The sequence below is a fragment of the Panthera onca genome, chromosome F1 (assembly GCF_046562875.1).
Source record: "Panthera onca isolate mPanOnc1 chromosome F1, mPanOnc1 haplotype 2, whole genome shotgun sequence".
NCBI lineage: Eukaryota > Metazoa > Chordata > Mammalia > Carnivora > Felidae > Panthera > Panthera onca.
The window spans coordinates 32,929,398-32,955,859 of NC_138355.1; the positions used below are offsets into that span (position 1 = coordinate 32,929,398).

The window sequence follows — 26,462 nt, forward strand, 5'->3', positions numbered from 1 at the left end:
GCCTTCAGATTTCCCCGTCTCTGAAGGAGGCAGAGGCGGGGATGTCAGACGGGGAAGAGAAGGAAAGGAATGTGTTCAGCTAGACGATTCGTAGCCACTGTGAAAATCGTATGCCGCTAGAGCGAGGAGAAGGCGTGCTTGGGCAAACACTCGTTTCACTCCATCTTTCTCGTGAGTTCATTAAAAAATAAATCACTACCAATTGATTTCAAGCTCGAGAAAATGTCTCAGTGAGTGTTCATCTCACTACTACCTGTTCTTTCGTGATCGGGCCCAATACGTGTGGTTTCCACGGCTTCGGAGTTCTGTTGGGGAGCTCTTCAACCCCAGGGCAGTTTCTCTCCCACCCTTTCTTCCTTCCTGGGGTCTACCTCTGATTCACCTGGGCAGCATTCTGAAGAGGAATGAAGAGACAAGGTTTAAAAATAAAATCCCAGCGGACCAGAGGGTCTTGATCATACGTGACTGCCCCCCCCTTCTTCTTTTTTCTGTGAGTTTCTCAGCCAATCTGATTGATCCCCCAAGTTTCCAGTGGCCAGCCCTCTTCTACCGCGCCTGACATTGGAGAAACACAATGCGCATGCCTGAAGCAGAATCTCTTCGCTAAAAATAACCTGCATTCCTGAGTGACTACCAAAGCTCCCTCCTCAAGCCCATGGACAGCCAAGCTAAAAACAGTAACCAGCAGCTTCAAATGGCACCAGTAACAAAGGTAGAGGGGCCCGAAAACAGCATGCCGCTCTTAGCCATCTGCCGTCTTGGCCCGCCCTGGCTCCCCTCTTCCAAACAGCGATGGGCATCTTAGTGCTGCTCGTAGCTGGGCTTCTATGGCAATAGGTAGGTGAGGCTTGGCTGCCTGGTGTACCTACTGGCCCACAGGCTGTCTGGCTCAAGACCTGGTCAGCGTGTAAAAGGAGGTGACAGAGGCAGGGGAAAGTGATCAGAGCAAATTGTACTGCCTACAAGCAGAAAAAAATCTGGGACTTAAGCAGTCTTTGGAAGGAACATTCACCTCCTTAACCTGACCAAAAAGCCTTCTATGATAGATGAGGAAGAAAATGCCGGAGGCACTCAAAGCATTCACAATGGCTAAGGCTCGCGTCTTCCAGCTTCCAAAGATCTACTCTAGTCTACTCTTGTCCTGCTAGCACACTCTCACAAGTCACCTCCTCCAGAGAGCTGGCCCAGCCCACACCCTTGCCATGACCAAGGTGTATATTGTCTGTGTGGCCCAACAGCTTTACCACAGGAAATAATCCGGTGCCTCAAGCATTGTAGGTATTCAATAATGTTTCCTAAATGGGTTTAGAACCAAGCTAAACTTTTCCATTCATACTACCTCTATAATCCTGTACCTGAACAATTCTGTTAGCTCGAATCGATCAGTTTTATCTATGACTTGGGACTAGAATCTCCTTGAGGGCACCCATTTACCTTTTCATTGAAATCTAGCCCTGAGAGCTCTCAATATTGTTTGTTGAGATTTCAAGGATTCGCAAACCATCCTATGGGCTCTCGATACACATGTATTCAATGTAGAGGCAAAACATTATAGGATCACTTTTATTTAACTCTAAGTGTGATTTCTAAAAGAACTGAGGTGGATTACATACACAGAGAAATTAGGAAAGATAAGTGAGGGAAATATAAGGGAAGAAAACAGGATGAGCCCAAAAGTGAATTATAAATAAAATGGTGCTCTAAGAGGTACACACTAAGAAATGGACCGCGATTTGATTCTGAATGGTCAAGGAAAGAAGAAAACATGAACAATTATACCAGTTTCAAAGCCCAAAAGTTTTAAAATAAATCCATGAAGGGAGTCCTGTGAATCCAGTGTCACAAGCATACGTCTTGGGTCATAATCCCACCGAGAAGGAAGTGCGAGCGGCTCAGCACAACCCATCCCACTAATGAAAACACAGCTCAGGGTGCATGTCCCCACCAATGTGACACAGACGGAGCTGTATTTCTGGCCAAAGCATGGCAGGTCACTCCAAAAATGTTCGGTCACTCACCAACCTGAACAGTCAGTCAGACATAAAAGTCAGAAGCCGGTGACAATTTCTCTGCATTCTCGTAGGTTTTTACCATTGTGCTCATCTCGATGTCCCCTAGCACTGCCCTAGCATTGCCCTGGCAGGAAACACAAAGAATTTCTGCTGCATTGGGGATCCAGACTGGCATGAAATTCTCCCCAGAGCATGGATCCACATCATAACCTCTCCTTCCCCTGGCCCTGCCCCTGGCCCTTTGGTTCCCAATTAGCAGTTACTCCGCCTAACCCTTTGAAGCTTGAGTCCATTTGGTTCTTAAATTCCTTTCTGGTTTCTTCTCTACCCCTCTGTCTTGACCTCCAGAATTTCAGATCACCTGCCAGCCTACCTAGATTCTGCTGATTTTGCCCTAACTCAGAGAGCATGTGTGTTTGTCTGTGTGTGTGTGTGTGTGTGTGTGTGCACACGTGTGTGTGCATTCCTGACTCCTATGCTAGCCTCAGCACCCTCCCCTCAAACCTCAGATTTCTTACCTTTCTAAAACTCTCCTTGTTGCTGACAGACCATCCTTCTCCATGGAATGCTAGTAAATTGGAACCAATAATTTGTTCTACAGATTGAAAAGCATCACAAATTTAACTGAGAATGAGCAATTTCTTTAACCCTAAAACCAGAGAGTCTAACTGGTGCCTATAAGAGCCCCTTGAAGGTTTGAGAGAAGAATTTTAAAAAAAGAAGAAGACAAAGAAAAAGAAGAAGGAGGAGGAGGAGGAGGAGGGAGGGAGGGAAATAGGACAACAAATGAGACAAGTGGGAGAGAGAAGAAAGAGCAGGGGTACAGTCATCTGCAAAACACTAACTGATGTCAGAGTTGGGTCACCTGAACAAAGGGCCACACAGGGGCTCACGTGCAGCAGAGTCATCCATCCAAATGGGGGAGGGCATCGGGTGACGTTTGGGACCTGCTGTCCCGACGCAGTCCCCAACCATTTGGTAGCAACATCTTATCTGATGTGTTGGACACTTCCGGCACCCCTTACTCAAAAGATGAAGATAGATTTCACATTGACTTGCTCTAAAGGATTTGTGTTTTGAGAATTTATACAGGGCTTTGTGGAAGGCTTTAGGGTTTCCGGAGTTGCTGACACATCCCACAAACTGGCCTGATGTCCAGGTTAAGGTGGAGGCTTTGCCCAAGTCCGCTGTGGTATAGATGTGCTCCTTTGTCCTGACATGTAGACACTAACACAGCTGAGCACCCTCACTGCCACCACCGTTTGGGACCTTGAGGGCCAAACTATGCTCCATTTATTCATCTTGCTTTTCAGTGACCAGCACACTGCCAGGCCCAGGTGTTCAGTAAACATAAATGGAACAAACCAAAGGATCCCCATATGCCAGCAGCTTCCCTGATGCTCCCGCCTAGAGGACAGGATGAGCAGACAAAGGGGGCCCAGGGAACAGCAGCCTCAAGGTGACAGGTTCCACCATGTAAGAGAAGGTAGTGACACCAGAGCTTCTCAAAGCTGCCCCATGACACCAGAGTCAGGAAGGGCAGGGACAGAGAACAATCCGAAAATGCCCTATTGTCCAGCCTTGGCCCGGAGGCATGTCATTGGTCAGACAGAGTACTCTAGGTGGGCTCCCGGGACATGCCGTGGCCTGCACTGGGTATGTAGGACACTCGGGGACACTGGGGCATGAAAAGCTAGACAAGGCAAACGGCAACACTAATGACCGCCATTCATCGAGCCCTCGCTAACTGCAGGCACTGAGCCAACGTTCTACCTGTATTATCTCTAACCCTCACAACATCACTAGAAGGTAGATGGCATCTCCATTTTATGAATTAGGGCCATAAATCTCCTATGTTAGCGGTAGAACCGGGATTCAAAACCGCCTTTCTCAGACCGCAGAGCCCAGGATCCAGGCCACCAACTCATCATCTGCTCTTTCTCTGTGATGTTCCCAACCCACTCCTGAGCTGGATTTTCTAGACCTCTCTTTTGAGCTTTTATGAATGCCATTTTCCCATTCTGAAAGATCTACCTTCCCTCCGTCGAGGTCCTTCTCATCTGGAATGCCAGCCTGACTCAGCTCTGATCCTTCCTTTTATGGAATACTCTCAAATGTAAATGGTTTCTTTGCGTGGCCTTGTGCCGCTTTATAACTATTCTTAAACGCTTTGCTGCTGGTGGTGGTTGTTATTTACCACGTGTGTTTCCGAGCCCACCTGCAAAACGGGTCTGCAGGCTGCCTGTGGACAAGCATCTTCTCCGTGGTCTGTCGGATCCAGCTCCTGCTGGTGCTGATTGTTAAATCTTTAGGAAGTTTGCAAGCCAGTCGTTAAAGCGCTGGTAGCATGCAATCAGCCGTGGAGAGAGAGTGTGTGCTCTACGGAAACTGGCAATGTCTACAAATCAGGTTTTTCCCCCAGAAAGCGGGTTGTTAACATTCAGCAGCACACCATTGCTTTCAGCTCTTGCTCCCTACCTCACCTCCTGCTTGGTTTCCAGCACCATAAAATGTGTCCATCCTTCTTTTTTTTTTTTTTTTTTTTTTTTTTTTAGTTTCTTTCTTTTGAGAAAGAGAGAGAAAAAAAGTAGGGGAAGGGCAGCGAGAGGGAGAAGACAGAATCCTAAGCATGTTCCGCACTGTCGGTACAGAGCCCAACGCAGGGCTCGAGCTCACGAACCGTGTGATCGTGACCTGAGCCAGAACCAAGAGTCAGGCGCTTCACTGACTGAGCGACCCAGGTGCCCCCAAACGTGTCCACCCTTATACTGAGTGCCAGCATGCAATGGAAGCATATAGACGTGGGGCATCATTGGAAGTGTCAGTGACTAGCGACCAGAGGAGAGCAGCAGTCCAGGGGCTTTCCTAGAGTCAGGGAATTACTCAATCCCTAATTAATCGCCCTCAGTCCCACACTGGCCCTTCAACCAACACTTTAAGACCCTAGCACATGCCAGACTCTTTGCAGACATGATCGCACTAAATCCTTTGCCGAGGAGAACTCCGAGGCTGGACGATTTAATACCTTGCCCAAAGTCACTGGGGTGTTATCTGTCAGAACCCACGCTCAACCCTAGGCCTGTAAGACTCCGAAGCTGGGGCCCTCTCCGCTTCATCACACTCCCTGGACTGTAGACCCGTGACATCTCAGGTCCTGAGTTCCAGATCCCCCAATGTTTGCTCTTGGCCAAAGGCAGCGGGGCAGGAGCAGCTGTGGGAAGCTGCGGCAGGGGGAGGGGCGGGGGGAGGCAAGCCCCGCCGCAGTGCTCTGGACCCGGGAAGACCAGAGCCTCTCCTGGAAGTCTGCTCCAGCCGCTCTGCTGGTGAGTTACAAGCTTCCAAGGCCCTGACAGCACCCGCATCCACAGCAACCGGACAGCCGCACGGCTTGCTTCCGTGCAGGTGTTTTATGGAGCTGAGAGGGATGGGAAAATCCCCCTTCAGTCAGCCTGCAGGCACAGGAATAAATAATTAAAGCCAAAGTTTGCCACCCTTGCCGGTGGGTAGAGAGAGTCGCGGCACTGCCACCGGGAACGTCTCTTGCAGAACGGTATGAACACCCCGGTGGCCGTTCCCTCAGCGATGTGCCCCCACGTGCACCCTCTCAGTGCACCCTCCACACGTGTTCTATTTCCACCTGGTCTTGCAGGCTGCAAAGACCCGAGAACAGTGGGGGAAACTGAGGCCCGGCAGAGAAACGCCGTCACGTGCACTCCAGGAGGTACAGGGCGGCACGCTCAACAAGGTGGATAGGTCAAGCGGTGCAGCAAACGGTGAGCACCAGAGTTGAAAGCGATGGTGTGCTGCTGAATGTTTAAGAACCAGCTTTCCAGGGAAAGAAAAGGTTCTGATTTGTAGTCATTGCCAGTTTCCGTAGAGCACACACTCTCTCTCCACGGCTGATTGCATGCTACCAGCGCTTTAACGACTGGCTTGCAAACTTCCTAAAGATTTAACAATCAGCACCAGCAGGAGCTGGATCCGGCAGCCCACGGAGAAGACGCTTGTCCACAGGGAGCCTGCAGACCAGCTTGGCAGGTGGGCCCCGGGAACACACGTGGTAAATAAAAACCACCACCAACAGCATAGCCCCTACCTGGAAAGAGTTTCAGACTGCACTCACGTAGCCTACCATGAGGTCACCGTCCACCCAGCCCCACTGCCCACCTGTCCGCAGCCCTGTACCCTCTGCCCTCCCTCTTCCCAACGCATCTGTGTTCTTCTGTGGCTAGACCCTCCTCCGGTGCTCCGCGCCCTATGTCCTCCCCCCTTCTCAGGGACATCGTTCCGTGAGTATCCCCTCTTTTCTCTAATCCTCAGCCTCTTCCTCTCTACTTCCTCCTTCTCATCACCTTTTGGACATGCGCTGGCATCTCCCTCTTTCGTGGAACAAATTTCTCTTGACCCTCATCCTGCTCCGTCTCTCTCCTCTCCACAAGGAAACATCCTGAAAGTATCATCTGTTCCCACTGTCTCTGCTTCGTCACCTCCCATTCACCCCCCATCTCTCTACCTTCTAGCTTCTGCCCCGTCACTCCCCTGAAAGCTCAGGAAAAGGCCAGCAACAACTTTCTACAGATATGGCCATCTCAGAATCCTTACTTTCATTCCAAGGACCACAGAGCAAAAAAGCCTAAATAAACACTTGTATGATCAGTGTGGAAAATGGCAATTCTCCAAGTCTTTCCAGAAGGACTGTTAGTCAAGTTGCAAAGGCCGGTGGGGCTTTTGCTCTGGAAGTCTTTAAATTGGCCGTGAACGGCAGCAGGAAGGATGGCATTCAACTGGGAATGAAATAAATGATGGAATAGTAGCAAGGAGAGGGATTGGAGGTTGGGGGTGGAGGCAGAGAGGGTGCAGGATTGAAGCCTCTGCTCTGGGTATGTGGGACGAGAAAGAAAAAGAGAGTCTCGGTAGAGCAGCAATAAAAATGCCTTTAGAAAACTGTTCTTGGACCTCAGGAGATACTTAAGTGGGTGACTGTGAAGAATGCAGTGTTGGCCCTCTCTCCGTGTCTCCCCCACGGAACCCTGAGTAAATGCCACAAGGCTCACTAAAGCATTAGTATGAACGGATTGAGGGAGAGGGAGCTCCAAGAGAAAAATAAGGGGACAGCTGACATCTGGGTTACACCAGCTACAGCAGGGAGGAATGACAAGTGAATTCAGCAAAAATGTTTTATTTCCACATCTATTGTCAAGTCTAATTATTGGTTGAAATTAGAGGTTCTGCCCTGATCATGGCCATGAATAAATAAAAATATGTTTGAATTTCAGCAGATGTCATTGAATTTCACATATCCTTCCCTTCCCAGAAAGGAAAAGAAAGATCCGGCTAGCCTTTTCAAAGGCTGACATCCACACGTAAGGCACAGAAATTTGTTCTAGAAATGACTCACTTGCCCAACGAAATGAACGCCAAATCAGAATTCCTGAATTTTCTTTCTAGCCACATCGGTATTGGAGGCACACTTGGCAAGAAAACACCAGTCTCCGGGAGCAGTTTTCCTCTGCACAGCACACACGCGAAGTGCTCACACAGTCAATCACCTAATAACAGATAGCAAGAGTCCACTCTGGGCCAGGAAGTGCAAGTGCCATTGAAATCAAATACAAAGATGGGTAAGCTGTGGCGCTTCCCTCGAGGAGCTCATTATTAACACCTACCAACATTTGCGAGGCTGTAATTTGGGTGTAACTGTCAATGCTCACGCCCAAGTTAGTGATGAACGAGGACGCCACGCTAGGACCTACCCTAAGGTTTAGCTTGACAAGAGCCATGTCCCCGGCCCTGACCCTCCTCCTCCCGCCCTCTGATCCATCTCTGCTCACACAGCACCAGCTTGGTCCCTCTGCTGCATTCGCCAGTCCTCACACCTTGACACTGGGCTACTGAGTTCCTGCCTAGTAATGAGGGTTTCGGCAGCACCGGGAGCAGATCACCGGTTCTGCTGACAAAAATGCTTCCACAGGTTTTCAACTGAACCAGGCTCCCAACTACATCATCAGTGGGACTTTTTCTGTCCTGGGGGTTGTGCCAAATCAACCTCTGCCTGCCCACCCACTCACCAAGAGGCACACTTCCCTGTGGCCAAGTCCTGCTAAGGCTTTTGAAGCAGCAGAATTCGAAAGATTCAAGAACCAGATTCTGAGAAACGACCGTGAGAGGTAATTCGGCCCAGCTTCCTGCCTTCAGCTACATAATTTGGAGTGGGCCTCCCTTTGAAGTGAAAAGGGAAGCATCACCCTCGTCATGATGATCCTAAGTAGAACAATTAACACACACTTGGACCCACATCTTAGACGAGAATAGAAATGAAAACAAAACAGATATATCGAGAGGATAAGAACAGTTCTTTGTTTATGCTAACATCTACTGGGCATGTGCTTGGTGCTAGGCCCTGTGCTATATTCTACAATTTAACCCTCATATTGTTACCATAAAGTGGGCACTATGATTCTACTCATTTCACAGATTTGAGAACGGAGATACTGAAAGATTAAGGCCAAGTCAGAGCCAACACTTAACCCAGCTGCAGAACCTCTTTACCACTAGTGTTCCTCCACCAGACCTCCTAGATAGGTCTGAAATGCATCTCCGTCTGACCCAAAACTAATTCCATTGTGTCACTCAAGCCAAGGGCTAGTCACCGGAAGCATGAAATATTTGGACAAACATTCCACACGCGTGGGCCCTTATCCCCTCCACTTGTCCAGGTCACCGGCCAGGGTTTGTTTGGTCCATCAGCAAGTGGTACTGCCTCGTGCCCTCGGCATTGCATGCAGGGCTCCAACACCATAAACCTTCTGCCCTGAGTCATGTTCTCATCCCACATCCCACACATCAACTCCCGTGTGCACCACTCAGGTTGGCTATTTGTCTTTATGTCTATTTAATTGTGCCAATTCGGTCTCCGCCAAGAGGTTTATAAGCTGTACGGGGGCAAAGACCATGTTTCTGCCTTTCTCTCTGTGTATTACGCCCAGACTGCAAACAGGTGATGCTCAATAAATACACACAAAAACGCTGAATCTACTTACGCCCCCAAATCCCTATGAATTCAGGAGTTGAATAGAAGCATGAGGTAACATCAGGCAATTATATAGGGGGGAAAAAAACCCAGACTGGGACGTAAATTGGTATCACATATTCCCAAAAAGGTGCATTTGAACCTTCTTCCTTTTCACCAAGTCGTCTGAGCAATGTGGACTCATGCTCCCTCACCCCTACTCGTGCCATAAACCCTTCCACCTTCCCAGGAGACAATGTGTTTGGTTGCAAAAATAAAGACCAAGGTCAGTGCAGCTTTGCTCTGAGCCTCTGATTCCCAAGAGGGCAGGAAGCAATATTTCCAAGCGAAATATGGAGCCCCCAAAATAGGAGGTCTACAGACTCTTTGCAAAGCGCTTGTTTCATGTCGAGAAAATTCCAGCCCAATGAGAAACCAGATGGGTAGACGCACCAAATATTGAAGACAGGCCTCAAGGCAAAGCAGACAAGCACTCTCTCTGGTGTACACTGAGCTGAGGAGTGATCCTCCAGCCGTTACGAGCAGAGAAATGTCCCACCAGAGTTTTCCAAATAGCAAACTCTTAGTCCGATGATTGTTTCTATCATTTGCCATATTTTCTGTCCAAAAGCCTCTCTAGTTCCTACATGGTTAGCAGCTTTTATAGCCCAAGATAAGTGTCCATCCCTTTTAATTTTCATTGTTGCATCTGTTTTGCCATTTCCCTGCAGCAGGTTGTATTACAACGGAAGGATTAATGGGGAAACGGATGCAAACATTTTTATTTCAAATAGCAGCTCTCAGACAAGATCTGGAAAACGGAATCAAGCCATATGATTGTAAAAGAAAAAAAAAATCCTTGCCATCCAACTATTGGGCATTTTGCCATTATTTGTGAATAGCATGTAAATACAAACAACTTAACTGGGGTGGGGGAGAGATGTACATTTTTCATTTGTGTCTGGCTAATCATTTTTTTTTATTATTAATTTGGTCCCTTTTATTTCACATAAATGTCATCTCAAGCACCAAACATCAACAAATAAGATCGTTTATCTTGCTGGGGAAAGCAAAACATTGCATTGCCATTCAGAGAAGGCAGCTGACGTCCCTACCGCACCACTAATAAAGAAGGCCTTCAGAACGAAAAATAATCATTTTCTATTACTTTCCACCATGCCTCATCCATAAACACAGGGCCGCTGGTAATTACATTTAGCGAAGAAGCATGCTCTGCGTATTACAATTTCCTGAGATGAACAAAACCCTGAAGAGTGCCCCCGACAGAGGGAGTTGTGACAAAGAACGGGGGGGGGGGGGGGGGGGGGGAGGGGGGGGAAGGTGGGCTGCCCTTCCCTCAGGTGCCTCCCTGTGCCATCGAGGGGCACAGGAGGTGGGAGGCGGGGAGGGAGGACCGAGTTTTCAGATTTTCTCCTCCCTCCGTTGGCCTGAGCAAAAAGGAAAGGCGCGATGGATCTGGAGCACACAGCCGAGACACGGAGCAGGAGGGGACCGTAGCGTAGCGGGGCGGCGGCTCATGCGCACGCGCCGGCCATGGGAGGCCACACGGCCCGGGCCACGCGGACGGCCCAGTCCACACGCACGTGCACACGCATCGCGTCGCACCGCGGGCAGGGAGGCGGCGTGGCCGCGCTGATAAATCCGCCGCGAGCCCCCTGACTCCCAGCTTCCCTGTCGCCGAAGCATTTGGCTCGCCTGCCCGCGCGGCCTCCTCTGCCAAGCAAGGCACTGACTCCACGGGAGGAACCGTCCTGTCGATCTCTGCAGGAATATAAGACCTTTTTTTTCCAAGGAAAATGTTCCCCAACTCTGCAAGGGAGGTTGGCAGTACATCTCCAACTCTGGCCTGTCTTTTTAATACCCCTACAATAGCTCGGTTGGACTGAGACCAGCTGTTGGTACATTACCATTTGTAAATGCTTAAAACAGCTACTCCATGTTTTCTTGGCAACACGGACCGTGGAGGGGGGTGGTGGGGGGGGGGGGGGAAGCGAGCTCCAGCCACTTCCATTCAAACATTAAGAACCACTGACTGCCAGCTTTGGCATTCACCAGCCATTGTTTGCTCGGCTCTCTTCAACAAGTTTCTCTTCCCCCCACTATTTCTCCACACACCCCTCCATAGAAAAAGGAGAAGAAAGAAAATCAGCAGAGAATGTTCTGGTCCCCATGGTCCTGACTCTAGTTCACAACAATCATGTAGTTAGTCTTCCTCTGAAAGAAGACAGAGGAGCTGAAATGAACGCTCTTTGTTTGGGGCTTTTCTTTTATCTGGTTTTGTCCCCTCTCCTCCTGGCCAGGCCGGTTATCATTTTACAGGCGCTCAGCTGAAGATCAGCATCTTCCAGATGACGGCGAGATCTTCCCGGCGGCCCCTTCCCCTTTTTCTGCTCTGAATGCGTGCAGTAAGGGCATCACCTTTCCCAGGACTAGCAGAGGACCCCAGCCAGAGAGATGAGTTGGGGGTGACGAGGACACAGCCAAAATCTTAAGTCATCCCTTAAAGAGCTTCTGAGAGCTCTGAAGAAAGGCTCTTGATTTTGGTCCGCCCCTCATTTCACCAAAGCCCTCGGGTTCTCGTTTGCGAGAAGAGTCAAACTCCCGAAGTTAGTACTTTGCTAGTCCAGATAAGTGAGGAATTGCGTGAAGAACACGCCAGGCCCTTTCCTGCTCCCCATGCCCACCGGGGCCGCTGTTAGCAGGGGCGGCCTCCAGGACCACATGCCCGTCCGTGCTCCACCTGCCTCAAGCGGTAGCAGCCCAGGAGAACAGGCGCTGAAGTGCCCAGGGCTGCCGTGGCCGGGACAATAGGCTTCGTGTGCCATGTCCCTGCTCTCGTGCCCTTCTGTTCGATGGCCTCCCCCACCAAGGGCAGTGGTGGCTGCATCTGTCCTTCCTCCTCTAGTAGGATTTCTGGGCACAAGAGGACTGTCAGCATCACACAATCTCTTGGAGCGGAGTGATTGCAAGTAGCCAAATGCTGCAGCGGGGTTGAAATTCTGCACGAAAGCTCCAAGTGGACGGAGAGTGGCAGAACCCGGGTCCCCAAGGACCAGTGCTTTTGGGGGGCAATTTGGCCTGAGATTAAACAGCCCCGTCTGGTTTTATGGAAAGGTTATACGGCCGTTTCTTTGCACCGAAGGGGGGAACCTGGAAACGAGAAAGCCTGGACAACTGGTTTCGCCGTGTAAGAAGGCATCGGGGCACATAGACGGGAGCATTTGACATGAGCCCCAGCTCTGCCACTGGCCAGTTCAGCCACCAGAGACATTCGTGTCATGTCCTGGGGTCTGAATTGTCTCATCTGTAAAAATCCAGCAGTTGGATTGGACAGTTACCTGGGCCCCTTCCATTCTAGAAGGGACACTGTGCCACTGTCTTCCTAATTATCCTTAGCTTCAGCTACCATGAGTTCCAGATTGCCCCACCCTCGAGACACACACACAGTGTACAGAAAATCCAAACACTGAATTTGAAGATTCTTTTCAAAAGTAAACTCTCTTAATACGCTTAAAAACAGATTTACAAAAATTGTTTATGCCCAACTTCTCGGGGAAAGATTGCAAATTCTTTGAGCTGCATCAGCCTCTGGGCGCTCGTGTCTGATTCAGCTTACAGTTCCCAGGCCCAGCACAGTGGCTATCACACAGTAGGCTCATTATGAATAATGGTTGTTCGGTGGGACAAATTTGATATGCCAAGTGGGGTCCCTGAGAAGGCAGCACGGGTGATGTGGGCAAGCCACAGTGGTGGGAATCGGTCAGTCTGAGACTAAAAACTGGGCCATTTACAAAGCGGATTCTCCACCTACAGCTAATTGGAAGCCTTGGCAATTGCAATGAAAGTTACACCACTCAAATCCAGGGGTTTTACCAAGCCCTGCAATGTGCTTAGTAACACCAAAACAGAACATGCTATACAATTCCCTCAAACACCGGTCAGTCTGGCATACGGAGCGCAACTCCCTGCAGCAAACCTGTTGTGGACAAGCCCGCTCAGCAGAACTTTGTCTGGGACATCGGATTAACTGTCGGCCACAGCCTCTTCACATTTGGTTTACGGGCCCCCTCCTGGGCTTGAAAGCTCTCTGTAGGCTGGGACTGTGTCCAGTTTGTCTGTGTTGGGTCCCCGGAGCCCGGCACGAAAGGTGTTCCAGTAATAGTTATTTAATACCGAGGCAGTTTGGGAGGAAAAGGATACAAGAGCTGTCTTCGGATCCCTTCTTCTCATTTTGCCTGAAGGCCTTGGTGACTTCACTTGTTACATCTACAAAGATGGCTAAGAAAAAGACAGTGACACCTTCTGACACGGGAGAAAACAAACAATCCCACGGTCGTGAAGAACCAGAGGTGGAACGGAAGGGCCGAGCCAGCCCTTACGTACGGCAGTCAGCTGGACAGATCACAGCTCAGCCGGACGGTCAGCCACTCAGCCGGACAGATCACAGCTCCACCGGGCCCCGGAAGAGACCCAGGGAGTTCACCCAGTGCATTCAGAATTGCTGCTGGGCCCCAGCAGGTCAGTGATGGAGATGCCAGGAGAGGAGAGCTGCCTCGAAGCCTGCACGCCATGGTGGCGAGCAAGTCACAAGCATGTAGACAGCCAGAGCGGCTGGGATGGGAACAGGGCCATGAGGATTAATACTGGGTAACAGGTATGAAGCATGGCTCTGAGCACCTCGTGTACGCCCCCCCCCCCACCACCACAGCACCGTGATGACGTACGATGACCATCCACCCTGCACAGGTGAGGAAGCCAACACACAGGGAAGAGAGGCTAGCCCGTGGTTAGACAGCTAGTAAAGAGCCGGCTGGATTCCAAGCCCGGCAGCATCTGAAACAGTGGTTCGCAGAAGGCCACCAGCTGAGGTCAGTACCGAGGGAGGGCAGTAGCCATGATGCTCACTCCCATACCACACAGAGCCCCGTGGCATCTGCCGAGGTGAAATAGGGGCCTCCTAGAAACACCCCAAGCATCACCAGGGTGCACAAGTCCTGTGACGTCTACTGTCGTCAGTGCAAATCTGCTGAGCATGGGTCAGGGAGAGTACCCCCGAGGCAGCACCAAGGCCCGTACTGGCACCAGCCTCGCTGGTAAAGGGGACACCTAACCTTCTCAGGTCCTCTGCCAGCAAGGAGACATGCAATATTTTCCCTCTGTCTTCTTTATTTTGCCTATAAACGCCCCCCCCCCCCCACCAGGTTATCCAGTAATATCATCCAGGCTTCACTGAAGGCAGCATGGCAAAACAGGAGGGATGTGTACAGAGGCCACCTCATCTGGGTTCAAATCCTGCCTTTTGCCACTTAGTGTGATCCTAGGCAGGGCTCTTAGCTTTTCTGTGTCTCAGTTTCCTCATCTATAAAATGGGGATAATGATCGTACCAACCTCCTGGGGCTGTTGTGAAGATTACCCCACCGCTTTGCCCGGCACACACCACAGCTGCTTTCCCGCGTCCCACCCCCACGGGGCGCAGACACTGTCTCTCTCCCTATGCTACGTCATCATCTCTCCTGGTCCATTTTTACCATTACTGCCGCTGCTCCTTCGGCAGACCCCACTATTTAGGGATCACATTCCTGCCTCCAGGGCAGTGTGATACAGCAGAAAGGTTTGGATTCAAGTCTCAGTCCTGCCAGTGTGGGATCTGGACCCATTTACTCAGCCCCCAGGAAGCACAAAGCCTGACCCAGACATAAATGTACGTGACGAAAAACAGCCTCAGCAGTTGGCCTGCCCGGTCTAATACCTTTGCCAGCACCACTAGCTGCGTGACCTTGAGCCAGACGCTCAACCGTACTATGCTTTGATGGCCTCATCTATAAAATTAGGATGATGCCACAATGCACCTCATGGGATTGCTGTGAGGACCCAGGGAGAATATACATGTACCCAGACACCTGCAAGTGTGCAGTAAATTCTAGCCCTTCTCATCACCTGCCTTGTCTGTAGCCTGGGAGTGGTGCTACCTACTGGATGGGTAGGCCGGGGGGACTAGAGAATTGAGTGAAGGGACGTGTGTGACACACAGAGCACAGGTCTTGCACACAGTCAGCCCTCAATAATAGAAGTCCCCGCCCCTTCCCATGCCTTCGTCTGTCTGTCCCTCGGGTCAGAAAGGCCTCCCATCACCTCTGCCTTCCAAAGACCTCAAGCATCGTCACGCCCACTAAAATCCCACCTCCTCCACAACCTTCCCAGGTTCATGTAAAACCATTCCCAGTCCTTTCCCAATATAGCCAAGGAGGTTCCTCTGCTCTCTCCACCCTTCCCCCCACCCCAGCCTCGTGTCCTTGGTAGACCATAAATACTTGACAAAGACTTCCATACTGTTTCCCTGACTATGTACAAAACACTGTGCTAAGATTTCTGTTTTTATGTCATTGAATGTTAGTCGGCTCGGGCTGCCATAACAAAATACCACAGACTGGGAGGCTTAAACAGCAGACATTTGTTTTCTCACAGTTCTGGAGCCTAGAAAGTCCAAGATCTAAGTTCCAGCCAATTCAGTGTCTGGTGAGAGCTCTCTTCCTGGCTTGTAGATGGCCACCTTCTCACAATGTCCTCACATGGCCTTTCCTCTGAGCATGCAGAGAAGGAGAAAGAGTGAGCTCTCTGGCACCTCTTCCCTGTAGCATAAGGGCCCTACCCTTATGACCTCATTTAACCTTAATTACTTGCTGGGAGACTCCCTCTCGAAAGATAGCCACACTGGGAGTCAGGGCTTCAACATATGAATTTGGGGAAGAAACAAACATTCGGTTTATAACACACTCCAGTAATTCTTTGAGATGGGTTTAGAGTTTATTGATAAGGGCATGGAGTCTTTGCCCCAGGTCACAGAGCCAACAAGTGGGTGGTTATCTGCCTCCAGAGCCTGAGTCTTTAGGGCCTTTCCAAAGACCCACACTTGAGAGAAGATTATGGCCACGGCACCTAGACATGAGCTCCTCAAGGACACCTCAGGAGCTGAGGAGATCCAGGATAAAGGAGGCATCCCGCGGGATGGGGAGGCTCTGACAAACCTCCCTCCCACCTCAGACTTTCCGGAAGGTTGTATATGACATCATGCGCAACTTTACATATTCATTCAACAAACACTTAGACAATACCTGCTAGGTGTCCAACATTGCTTTTGGTGCTGGGCCTCCAGTAATGAGCAAAGCAGTCCTGGTCATTGCTCTCAGGGAACTTTCAGGGTTATAGACAAATGCTCAACCACAATCCAGTGCCAAAAGTGAGGCCAGCACTCTATAGGACGTAAAACCCAGGTCTGGGCTCTGCTGGGCCGGAATGGAAAGGTTGTACTCATTCTAGAACAAGACACTGCTTTTGCGTTGACAAAACCTCAACACCACCCTGACATGTGCATGTAAACAAAATGGCCAGTGTGGTTATTTGATTGACTTCATCATAACAGAGGTTAGGAATGCTGAGTCCTGCCTTCCTCCAGAATGGCCTCAATTCAATCCATTTTGCTAGACAGCCATTATCTACCAGGGGTAAAGTCCCATGCTAGGCAGTGGGCAAGCATTTGGGAGAATATTGAAGGAAAAGGCCCTCGCAGCAAGAATTTTAAAAAGGCCTATGCCTTTGGATCTCTTTATGGCTGAACTCTGAGATGAAAACCAAACTCCAACCTCAGCCTTCACCTTGACTTGGCCCACTGAAGGTCAACAACCCCTCCTGCCCTCCCAGCCTGAGCTGGAGAGGTGAGAGGAAAAGACAGAAGGCTTTATTATACCACCCAGGCCACGCCTGCCAAGTTCTCCCCACAACCGCTTCAAAAAAAAAAAAAAAAGATGGAGTGAAAGGGAATTGGAAAAATGGAACCCCCTACATCCCAGAAATATTACTTTCATGAGCTGTATGAATTATTTAACAGACAGCTGAAAAGACCAAACTCAACAGAAGAATACAAAAAAACAGCTCGGTACAGACACCTTCCCCGAAGCCCATGACAATGAAATGTATTTTATGCCACAGATCAACATGCCAGAGAAGGAGGCTTCAGAGACAGATGCCCACAGGGATCATTAGCTCCTTATCTCTCAACCCTTTGCCACCAGCATCCAGATCTCCGAGCCTGGGCAACCCAGGGGGAGAGGAGCTGAAAAGTGTGTATATTGTAAGTGTTGGTTAAACAACCCCACCGTATTCTTATTTGCTGGAGGTTTTAGGGAGCAGATGTAGGACTGGCAGGGCTTGGAGCTGGCGATATTGTTCTAGCTCACTCGGAGCCAATGGGGAAGGAAAAAAAAAAAAAAAAGCCACACACACAAATACAAAAAGCTGCATTTGGTGCTTGCGCCTGGGCGTGCGTACTTGCTCTGTGTATCCGCTCAGCCAAGGCTCCTTAAAGTCGAGCTGACCGATGCAGAACTAGGCTTGGGGCCCGGCCAGGAGAAACCACTTCTCCCCAGGAGCCACGTCACAGCGGGTGGTGGTGGGGGGGGGGGGTCCCTCCTCGGTGGTGGGGCCACAAGCTTCCCTTACCGCAGGCGCAAGGAGGCTGGGGCGGCCACTCACCCACCGCAGGCTCGGGGCTCTCGGTTGCTAGAGAAAGGGCAAACAAATGGAGAACCAACTAGAAAGGCGGCCAGCAGCAGTGAGGCAGTGCTGCAGCTGCCAGGCAATAACTTAGATAGTTACAGCTGCCATCACCTAGTTCATGCAAGCTTTTTAATATCTTTTGGCAGCTCTCGGTGTCACAGCACAAAGGGAGAGTTGGCACTTCGCAGCACACTTTGTTTGACATAACTGTAGGCAGGACCCAGCTGATACCTTCCGTAATGTGGATGGGTTTGCTCTTAAGGTGCGTTTCAGCAGATCAAATGGTTCTCCCCCCGCCTCCCTCTCCCCTCCCGCCACCTCCTGCTCGTGTGCGGGGCACGCACCACCACTAAATCACACATTGGGAACCAGACCAGATGAACGGGAGGACTCAGCGGGTGCAACATAAGGCTGGCCCCATAAGCACCCAGCTAAGGAGGAGAGGAAATGTGCAGAAGACAGGGAGCAAAACGAGAAGGGGAAAGGAGGAAAGAAAAATAGACACTGTGTTCCAGAACTCTCCCAAGCCTTACCGGGAGACCCAGTCCCCGCTTCCCCACCCCCAGGCTCACAGCACTTTGAAGAAATCACAGTACTACCATCTTGCTTCCTGCTCCTCACTCTTGAAAGTTACTCGCCGCTTGCCAACCCCCAGCCCCCAGTCCCACCTTCCTAGAAACCGCGTTTGCTCCAGGTATCTCCCTGCCCTGTGTGACTCTTCCAAGGGCCAACGGAGAAGAAAGCACTGTGCAGAAGTGCTTCCCAAGCCTAGGGAGTTGTCATGACAATTCTCTGTGATCCCTCCGCCAAGCCAGGCATCCTTGTTTGGCAGATCCAGGAGCCTTGCTGGGACTTAGAGAAATAGTCTTCTCTAAGACCCCACAGCACAGATGGGCATGAAGCAGACATGTGAGCAGAGGAGGAGCAGAAGATGGGCACGGGGACACGAGAAGAAGGAGAGGTTGGTAGACACTCTGCCCAGGCTGAGCTGCACGTGGTGGAGACATTTAGACTTGGAGGGAAAATCATCATCACTTCTCTGTCTTAGCACCGGTCTTTCCACACCACCCCCCACGACCCTCCCCCCGCCCCCCACCAGCACGTTCCTTTTGTGCATCCTTCCAAATGGTGGTTCTGGTTGCCTGCTGGATGCCTTGGGGAAAGCCACCAGGAAGGCAATCAGAGGCAAAAAAAAAAACACCGTGGCAATTATCAAGGATGATGATGGGCTCCTCGTGGTTGGCATATTCGTTTTCTCAAGCTGCATTAACAAAGTATGGGACTTAAACAACAGAAATGCATCGTCTCAAAGACCTGGAGGCTAGAACTCCAGGATCCAAGTGTCAGAAGATTGGCTCCTTCTGAGCGCTGTGATGGAGACCCTGTTCCATGCTTCTCTCCTAGCTTCTGGTGGTTTGCTGGCAGTCTTTGGGGTTCCTTGACTTATGGTTGCAAAACCCTGATCTCTGCCTCCACCTTCACGTGACATTCTTCCCATGTTTGTGTTGTCTCTGTGTTCAAATTTCCCCTTTTTTATAAGGATACCAGTCACTTTGGATGAGGGGCCCACCCTATTCCACTATGACCTCATCTTAACTAATCAAAGCTACAACAACCTTATTTCCAAATAAGGTCACGTTTGGAGGTACTCAGGGTTTAGGACTTCACCATATGAAATTTGGAGGCGGGAGAGATACAATTCAGTCTAGAACAGTTGGGTACTATCCTGTCCACATTGTATTACTTCCAACCCTTGTCTGTCCCACAAGGTGAGTATCATCGTCCCCACTTAGCAGAAAATGCAAGTAGGGCTCAGAAAAGTCAGGGGACCAGCCTGAAGTTAGACAACTATAGGACCATCTGAATGCCACAACTGACCTCTGCCAAGTGCCTGGGAGTTGGCCGTGGCCATGCTTCTCCCCTAGGACCGAAAATGGGTCTCGACCTTCTTTTGACGGGCTATCTTGTCTGGAGTAGCCTGGCCTAGGATCACTTGGCTCCATCAGATTCCAGCATAAATCATTCTCAAAGCTGTGTTTTCTCCAGAATGCACGAGGCAGGCGGTCTGCAGGTGTGGAGCCTTGGATGGGCACGGAAGCAGGGTGCATTGCTCTCATTCACATGCTGCTTCTGCTTGGCAAGATTCTCCACTTCTCCTGGGCTCTAAAGGAGATGACATATTCTGTCCCTTCTCATCATGCATGCATTTAGTACTTGGTATCGATTTATTATTTGTTAAAGTAATAAAATACTGGTGTGGCAGTACATGCTACATAGCGTGGGTTCAATAAGTGTCAGTTGCCCATTTCCTGTCTTAACATGCCTGCGAACTTTCTCTCCTCACTATCACTGCCGCCTGTTCTGGAAACACAAGCTCACTGTTGCGGAGATAGGAGCGAGGTACCAGTGCAGTCCCGCGAGGCAACCCGTATGTACCTGGCCGCCACCTAAATAAACAAGTAGCATTTATTGATCACTTCATGCCAGGCACAGCTCAACCAATTTCCATTAATTAGCTCAATTAATTCTCCCAGCAGTCCCATAAGGAAGACCCATTATTACCCCCACTTTATCAATGAGGAAACTGAGAACAAAACTGTTAAGGGACCAGCTACAATTCCTTGAAAGGGCCAAATAGTATAGAGAGAGAACTGTGTTATGATTGCACTAACTAGAGTTTTGCTTACTCAGAGGGAGATCTGAATTAGAAGGTCCTAGTGTGATCGCCTTGGAGGAAATGTGGCTTCATCAACTTAGAAACAGCACATCCCCTTACAACCTCTCAGGTTAGCAACCCCTCAGTTAAACAGTCAACCAGTTAGCCTGGCAGAGTTACCCTAACAGGGGCTACAAAGGTAGTTACTTTGCAGGAATTAAACTTTTCTTCTGCTACTCTATTTTGTTCTTTACTCATCAAAGACTTCTTCCCTAGTGTCCAAATACTGATCAATGTCCCCAAACTCCCATTTTAGTAGAAAATTCAAATAAATGGGATTGTCCTCTACAGTCAAGACTTTCCAACATGCTCTCAAGCTTACAGGTATGATCTCACCATGGACGTAAGCATCACATGCAGGTATCAGACTCCCTTCCCCTCTGACAAAGCAAGAATAGTTTTATTTCCAGCTTCCCTACTCCCAATCAGAAACACAGTGCCTCTTGGCCCTCTTGTGCTGAATAATTTCAGCAGTTTCCAAAACAAAATTAAATACAGCCCTAGCTTGAGAAATGTTCCACCTCCTGGAGTCAGGGCATTTAGTATTATTATTCCCTTATTATTATTCAAAACAAATAAGAATGATAAAACATCAGTTGGAGCCACTCCAGCACAGAAGGAACTGGAATATCTAATAAAAAACATAGTATTCCACAAATAGAAAGTGTTAGAAAATGCAGAAAAACAATGGCAGAGGACGTTCTGAACCTTCCCCCTAAAACAGAGATCACCTGAAATAATAGAGCAGCAATAAATGTCCAATCAAATCAACACAAAGAATACTGTGTAGGGTAACCCCATTTAAAACCTCAGAAAAATAAAATGTAAAGCACAGGGCCTGGCACACAGTAGGACATCATTTTCAATTTCCTCCCCTTTCTGGTGGCATTACATGGAGCTTCCTTCCAATAGTCTAAGTTCTTTGGCTAAGGTTGTCACCATCAGGGACTCTTTGCCCTCCACTGGACTACCTCCAGTGGCCCCCACATCCAGGAAATCTCATTCCATGAAGGGCCATTAAAGCCCCATTTCAACCTGAGCAAATGTTTAATTCCAAGTGGAGAAAAATCCTGGGATGCTGGCAACCGCCAAAGGCCATCCCTTCCCAAAGAAGAGTGTGGCAGGTTCATGGCTGCGCGACTCTTGTTTGCTCCCTAGAACAGAGGGGTGTGAATTGCACACAGAATTGAAGAGCCAGCCTCTGCTCAGGTCCCCCAGTTACCTCCATTCCCAGAGTCTCCTGCGTTAACACACCCAGCCCCATCCAAATGGGGCCCCATTCCTGAGATGCCTGACTTTGGGCATGTGGATCTCAGTTTCCTGGGTGGAAGGGCTTATTCACAGATGATTCACTTTACCTAGACCTGTTTCCAGATGCAAACCAGGTGGGAAAACAGTAGACTCAAAGCCCCCAAGGGACCACCATACCTCTATACCTGCCTGCTTTCCTCCATATTGTTCAACGTCAACTCCCACTGCCACTGTTGGCTTTGGGGAAGGGTGGAGGAGAAACGCAATGCACTGTAGGGGCCGAGCCCCAGAACAGTCTGCATTACCTGTGAAAGGGGAGGAGAACTGTGGGCACAAATCCTATTTATTTTTATTCACAATAATGAACCTAATCCTCGATAGAGTCAAGAAAATCTCCTTCCATCATAATTATCACTGATAGCGCACCCCCCTTGAAAAAATTTAATGGAAACTCCAAAAAATCTAATAGAAACAATCTATCTAACAATTGAAAATGTGCTAAGTAAATCCAAATAATTGAATACAAAGCAATAATTTAAAATGCTGCTTACGAAGATTTTGAGGACTGGGGAAATAGTGATGACATAAGGTTGGATTAAAAACAGGATACAGGATACATTTACATACAGTTTAATCCCAGCTATATAAATACAGAAAACATATACAGCACTAGATATTGTTTTGTCTGCCAGTATCCCTTTTCCCCACCCCAACTCCAGCTTTTCTGGGAACTTCACACACAAACACACACACACACACACACACACACACACACACACACAATTAGAGTTGCCACAGAGGAGTCATCATGCACAGTTGCACAGTATGGCTGGCCCTGGCCCCAGTTGATGGTCCAAGGTAGATGTGTGACCCTAGCCAGGACAATCGTCTCCCTCCCCAGTAATTCTGAACTGGAACTGAGGGAATCTGTCTCTTTCCAGCAGTAGAAGCGATAGGACATAGAGGCCAGGAGTTGCAGATGTGGGTCCACATGTCCTAGCCCGTGGGCCAGAGATGCCGGCAGCTGATCCACAGAGAGAAGAGACGAGAGGAGGCACACGCACAGAGGGAAAACCAAGAGTCACAGCATGTGAGTCTCTGCTGTTCTTGCTCCTGGGGCCGGCCACACTTCCGCCCTTGGAACCCACAAGACACACGAGCCTAGACCTTCAGAATAAAGCCCCCTTTTTACCCAGGGTGCTTGAATTGGATTTCTGTCACTGTAACCAAAAGAACCCTAACCAATTCGTGCTCCATCAAATACCCAGTTATTTACACCCCCCCTACCTGCTTCCAAGTGTTGGGGAAGGGGGTGTGATTACAAGTGATCTCACTTTGCTTCTCTGCATTTCCCAAATTCCCTACTATGAACACTTTCATCATCTGACGTACAGTGACCACCTCCAAATGCACCCCTTGGATTCGCTTACACACAAACACACTTTTGCTCTACTTAACAGAAAATATGTATTTATGAAATATGTATTTTATGCTAATGTGAACATTTTATTTTTTATTGTTATTATTATTATATAATCTTCATAGCAGATACAGAAACCAATATCCTGGAGAGTGTTGGTCTTTTTGAGGCTCCGCTTCCTGAGGCCTCTGATGCTCCACTGCAGGCCTGCCTCTCCCTTCCCCACCCCTGCCCTGGCCTGGCCCCCAAGTCATTCCTTCCGTGTCAGCCATTCCCAGGTCTCTGCTGATTCATTGTCCAAAGGTCAGCCATTTGCACATCAGAAAAGGAAGGGCAGGAAAACTGCCATCGTTCCGCATGGTGTGACCACACTTCTTTTTACTTCTACTGCTCCCCCAAACCATGGCCATTTTGGCCTCTTCTTTTTCCCCAGCGAATCCTTCAAAAGCTCTTTCTTATTCTTTGGAAGCAGAGAGCAAACCCTCTTTTCTGACTGAGAATCAGAAAACTTGGCTGGCACACCCCCTAGTGGTGGCCTAATGAATCCCCCCTCAATTACTATAGGTTGCGCACCCCTGGGGTTTCTCAAAGTGGGTTCCATGGGACCCCTGGTTCTGCAAGAAGATTGGAGAGGAGAGAAGTATTTTATGCTCAAGATAGATCTGAAAACACTGGGATAAATGAAAGCAATCGGTTTCCTTATTGGTGGACTCCTCCAAGTCTTTAATATACTCATGAACATGAATCTCAAAGATTAAGATTTTAACATGCAGTGCATCCCAGATTTATTTGATCAGAGTTTGGGGAGATCATAGGAAGAGCTACCATTTACTGAGACGTACTACCGATCATAGTACTCTCATTTATAGATGGAGAACTTGATGTTTAAAGAGGTCAAATATCTTGCTGAAGTTAGGTCTGTCTGCATGACACCAAAGTCCGTGTTCTCAACCATTCCAAGACCCTGACTTTTTTTGTTTGTTCCAGGATATTACTCTTCGGATTCCACTCGCATAAAATATGCAGCTTGTACATATCACTCCACTTGTTTCCCATATTACCAGTCATGCAATACTACAAATCGTCTCTCTGTGGGACAAGAAAAGCAGGAGACTACAGAGGATATTGAGGGCTCTCTGATTGCCCTTGGGAAGCTTTGGTTTCCATGCAATGAAGAGAGGGTCAGTGTCTCAATGCCACAAACAAAATCCTTCTTGAAAATCTCAACACAAGGGTTATGACAGGACACCATGTCACGGAGCCTAATGTATATTTCCCAATGATATTATGGAAAATAGAGTAGACTGCTTTTTTATTTCGTCTAAAAGCTTAGTTTGTCCTGAATCTTATATATCTGTTGACCTGGTTTTATAAGCAGTAAAACATTCTATGTGCATACCTGGGCTTTTTTGGTCTATTAAAAAGTGGAGATGATAATACCCACCTCACATCACATTTTTATGTCAAATGTAAGTACATATATGTAAAAAGTGTAACTCTGGATTGTTTTTTTGTTTGGGGAATTTTTTTATTTTTTTCTTTAGTTTCTAGTAGAAGAAGCCCAAAGATGATTTATTGAGTCACGTAACTTAAAATTCCAGGCTTCAGGCACGGTTGGATCCGGGGGTTCAAATGAGACCATCATTAGACCTGAATGCATGTTACTTGTATTTTTAGAGAAAAAGAAATAGAATACAGTGCTATAAATATGTCTTGGTCCCTTGTCCTGGTGGACACAGAGAGATACTATAAATAATTACATGGATGTTGGGCATTTGGGTATAGACCCCACTTCTACAACTGAGCCTCCGCTACCCTTTTTGAGACTTGGTTTTTCCATCTGTAAAAATGGGCACACTACTTGTCTTTTTCCCCTTCAATGGAAGCTAGAATAAGTTGTAAAACTTTCAAGGGCTTTTTTCCTTGGAGGATTAAATATTGTGGGTTTTTGTGTGTGTGTTTGGGGGTATTTTTTCTGCTATTAATGTTCACAGAGATCGCACTTATCACTGGCAAAGGGTTTTACAAGTTTTTATTTGTTTTATAAATTTATCATTTAAAACTCCATAATTAGCCTGGCAAAACATACACCTTCAACATTACAACCACAATTTAAAGCCAATCAAGCCACAGGGGGAGCTGAGTATATATATATATATATATATATATATATATATATATATATATATATATCTCCATGTATATATGTATCCATATTTAAATTCACATTGTGTGTATGTGCGTGTGTGTGTGTGTGTGTGTGTTTGCAAGACACATAAATGGCAAATAAGGAAACTTAAAAAAAAAAAAAGACAGATAGATAGTCCCAGATTTTAAAACCACCCCAAGGTAGAACAGGTGGTGAAAATATAATAAAACATGTTGCAAGGAACTTGTCATGAATTTTAAAAACAAAACCGCCTACAGACCACATAAACCGCTCTGAAACTCGGCTAAATCTGAAGTTCCCAAACTATTTTAAATGACAAAGCAGAAGTTCCCGAGAGAGGGAGTCCAACAGAAATGGTTTGAGGGCGATTGCTGCGGAACTCGCATGGAACAGAGCTCGAACAGACGGGCAGACACCCAGCCCGCTCCCCTTGCCAGGCTGGGCCACGTGCAGCTGTACGGCCCTCGGGGCCAGACCATGTGCATGGGGACCGAGGATTCTGTTGACAAAGGCCTCCGGGAGCCTCCTGCACCCACCTCCCCACCTGCTCGGTGGTTTCTCAATGGATCTAAAGGCAAACATTTGGACGATCTGACCAGAAGCTGGGCCTACATTTGTGGACATCCAGTTCCTGGTGCCCTATTTGAAGGCATGCTAAAGGCCCCAGCCCAGGGAAACAGGCGGACGCCCCTTCTCTCTGCAGCACCCACCGGCAGAGACCCCAACCGTTCATTTGGTACAACCACCTGCCTGTTCTTTATTCTTGGTCAACAGTTTATGAAGGGCTTTTAGCTCCACTGCCTCTCTCCGTTACACAGAAACACTGAGAGCTACACAGAGACCATGGAAGGACTTCATTTTGATTGTGGAAACTGAGGAAGAGGCAAAGTGATCTGCCCCAAATCACAGAGCTGGACCGACAGCCCCAGATTTCTGACTCCTGGTCTAGTGCTCTACTAGAATATGTTTCCTAAGACCATCCAGGGGCGCCTGGGTGGCTCAGTCGGTTAAGCATCCGACTTTAGCTCAGGTCATGATCTCAGGGTTCTCGGGGGTTTGAGCCCTACATCAGGTTCTGTGCTGACAGCTCAGAACCTGGAGCTTGCTCTGGATTCTGTGTCTCCTCTCTCTGGTCCCCCCCTGCCCTCAAAAATAAATAAAGATTTTTTTTAATTAAAAAAAATCCAAGGATATGGGATGCCTAGGTGGCTCAGTCAGTTGAGCATCCGACTCTTGGTTTCTGCTCAGGTCATGATCTCACAGTTTGTGGGTTCAAGCCTGCGTAGGGCTCTGTGCTGACAGAGTGGAG

At 48.6% G+C, this 26,462-nt stretch overlaps 1 protein-coding gene across 1 annotated transcript in view; it reads right to left on the reverse strand.

Annotated features, from left to right (window-relative positions):
* Positions 1–273: 273 nt before the first annotated feature.
* The window catches only part of RPS6KC1 (ribosomal protein S6 kinase C1), a 317,521-nt gene continuing 291,332 nt past the window's right edge, over positions 274–26,462 (reverse strand). The window contains exon 16 of the mRNA XM_078440686.2: positions 274–394. Coding sequence (XP_078296812.2) covers positions 321–394 — 74 coding nt within the window. The 3' untranslated portion in view covers positions 274–320. The remainder of the gene's footprint in view (positions 395–26,462) is intronic.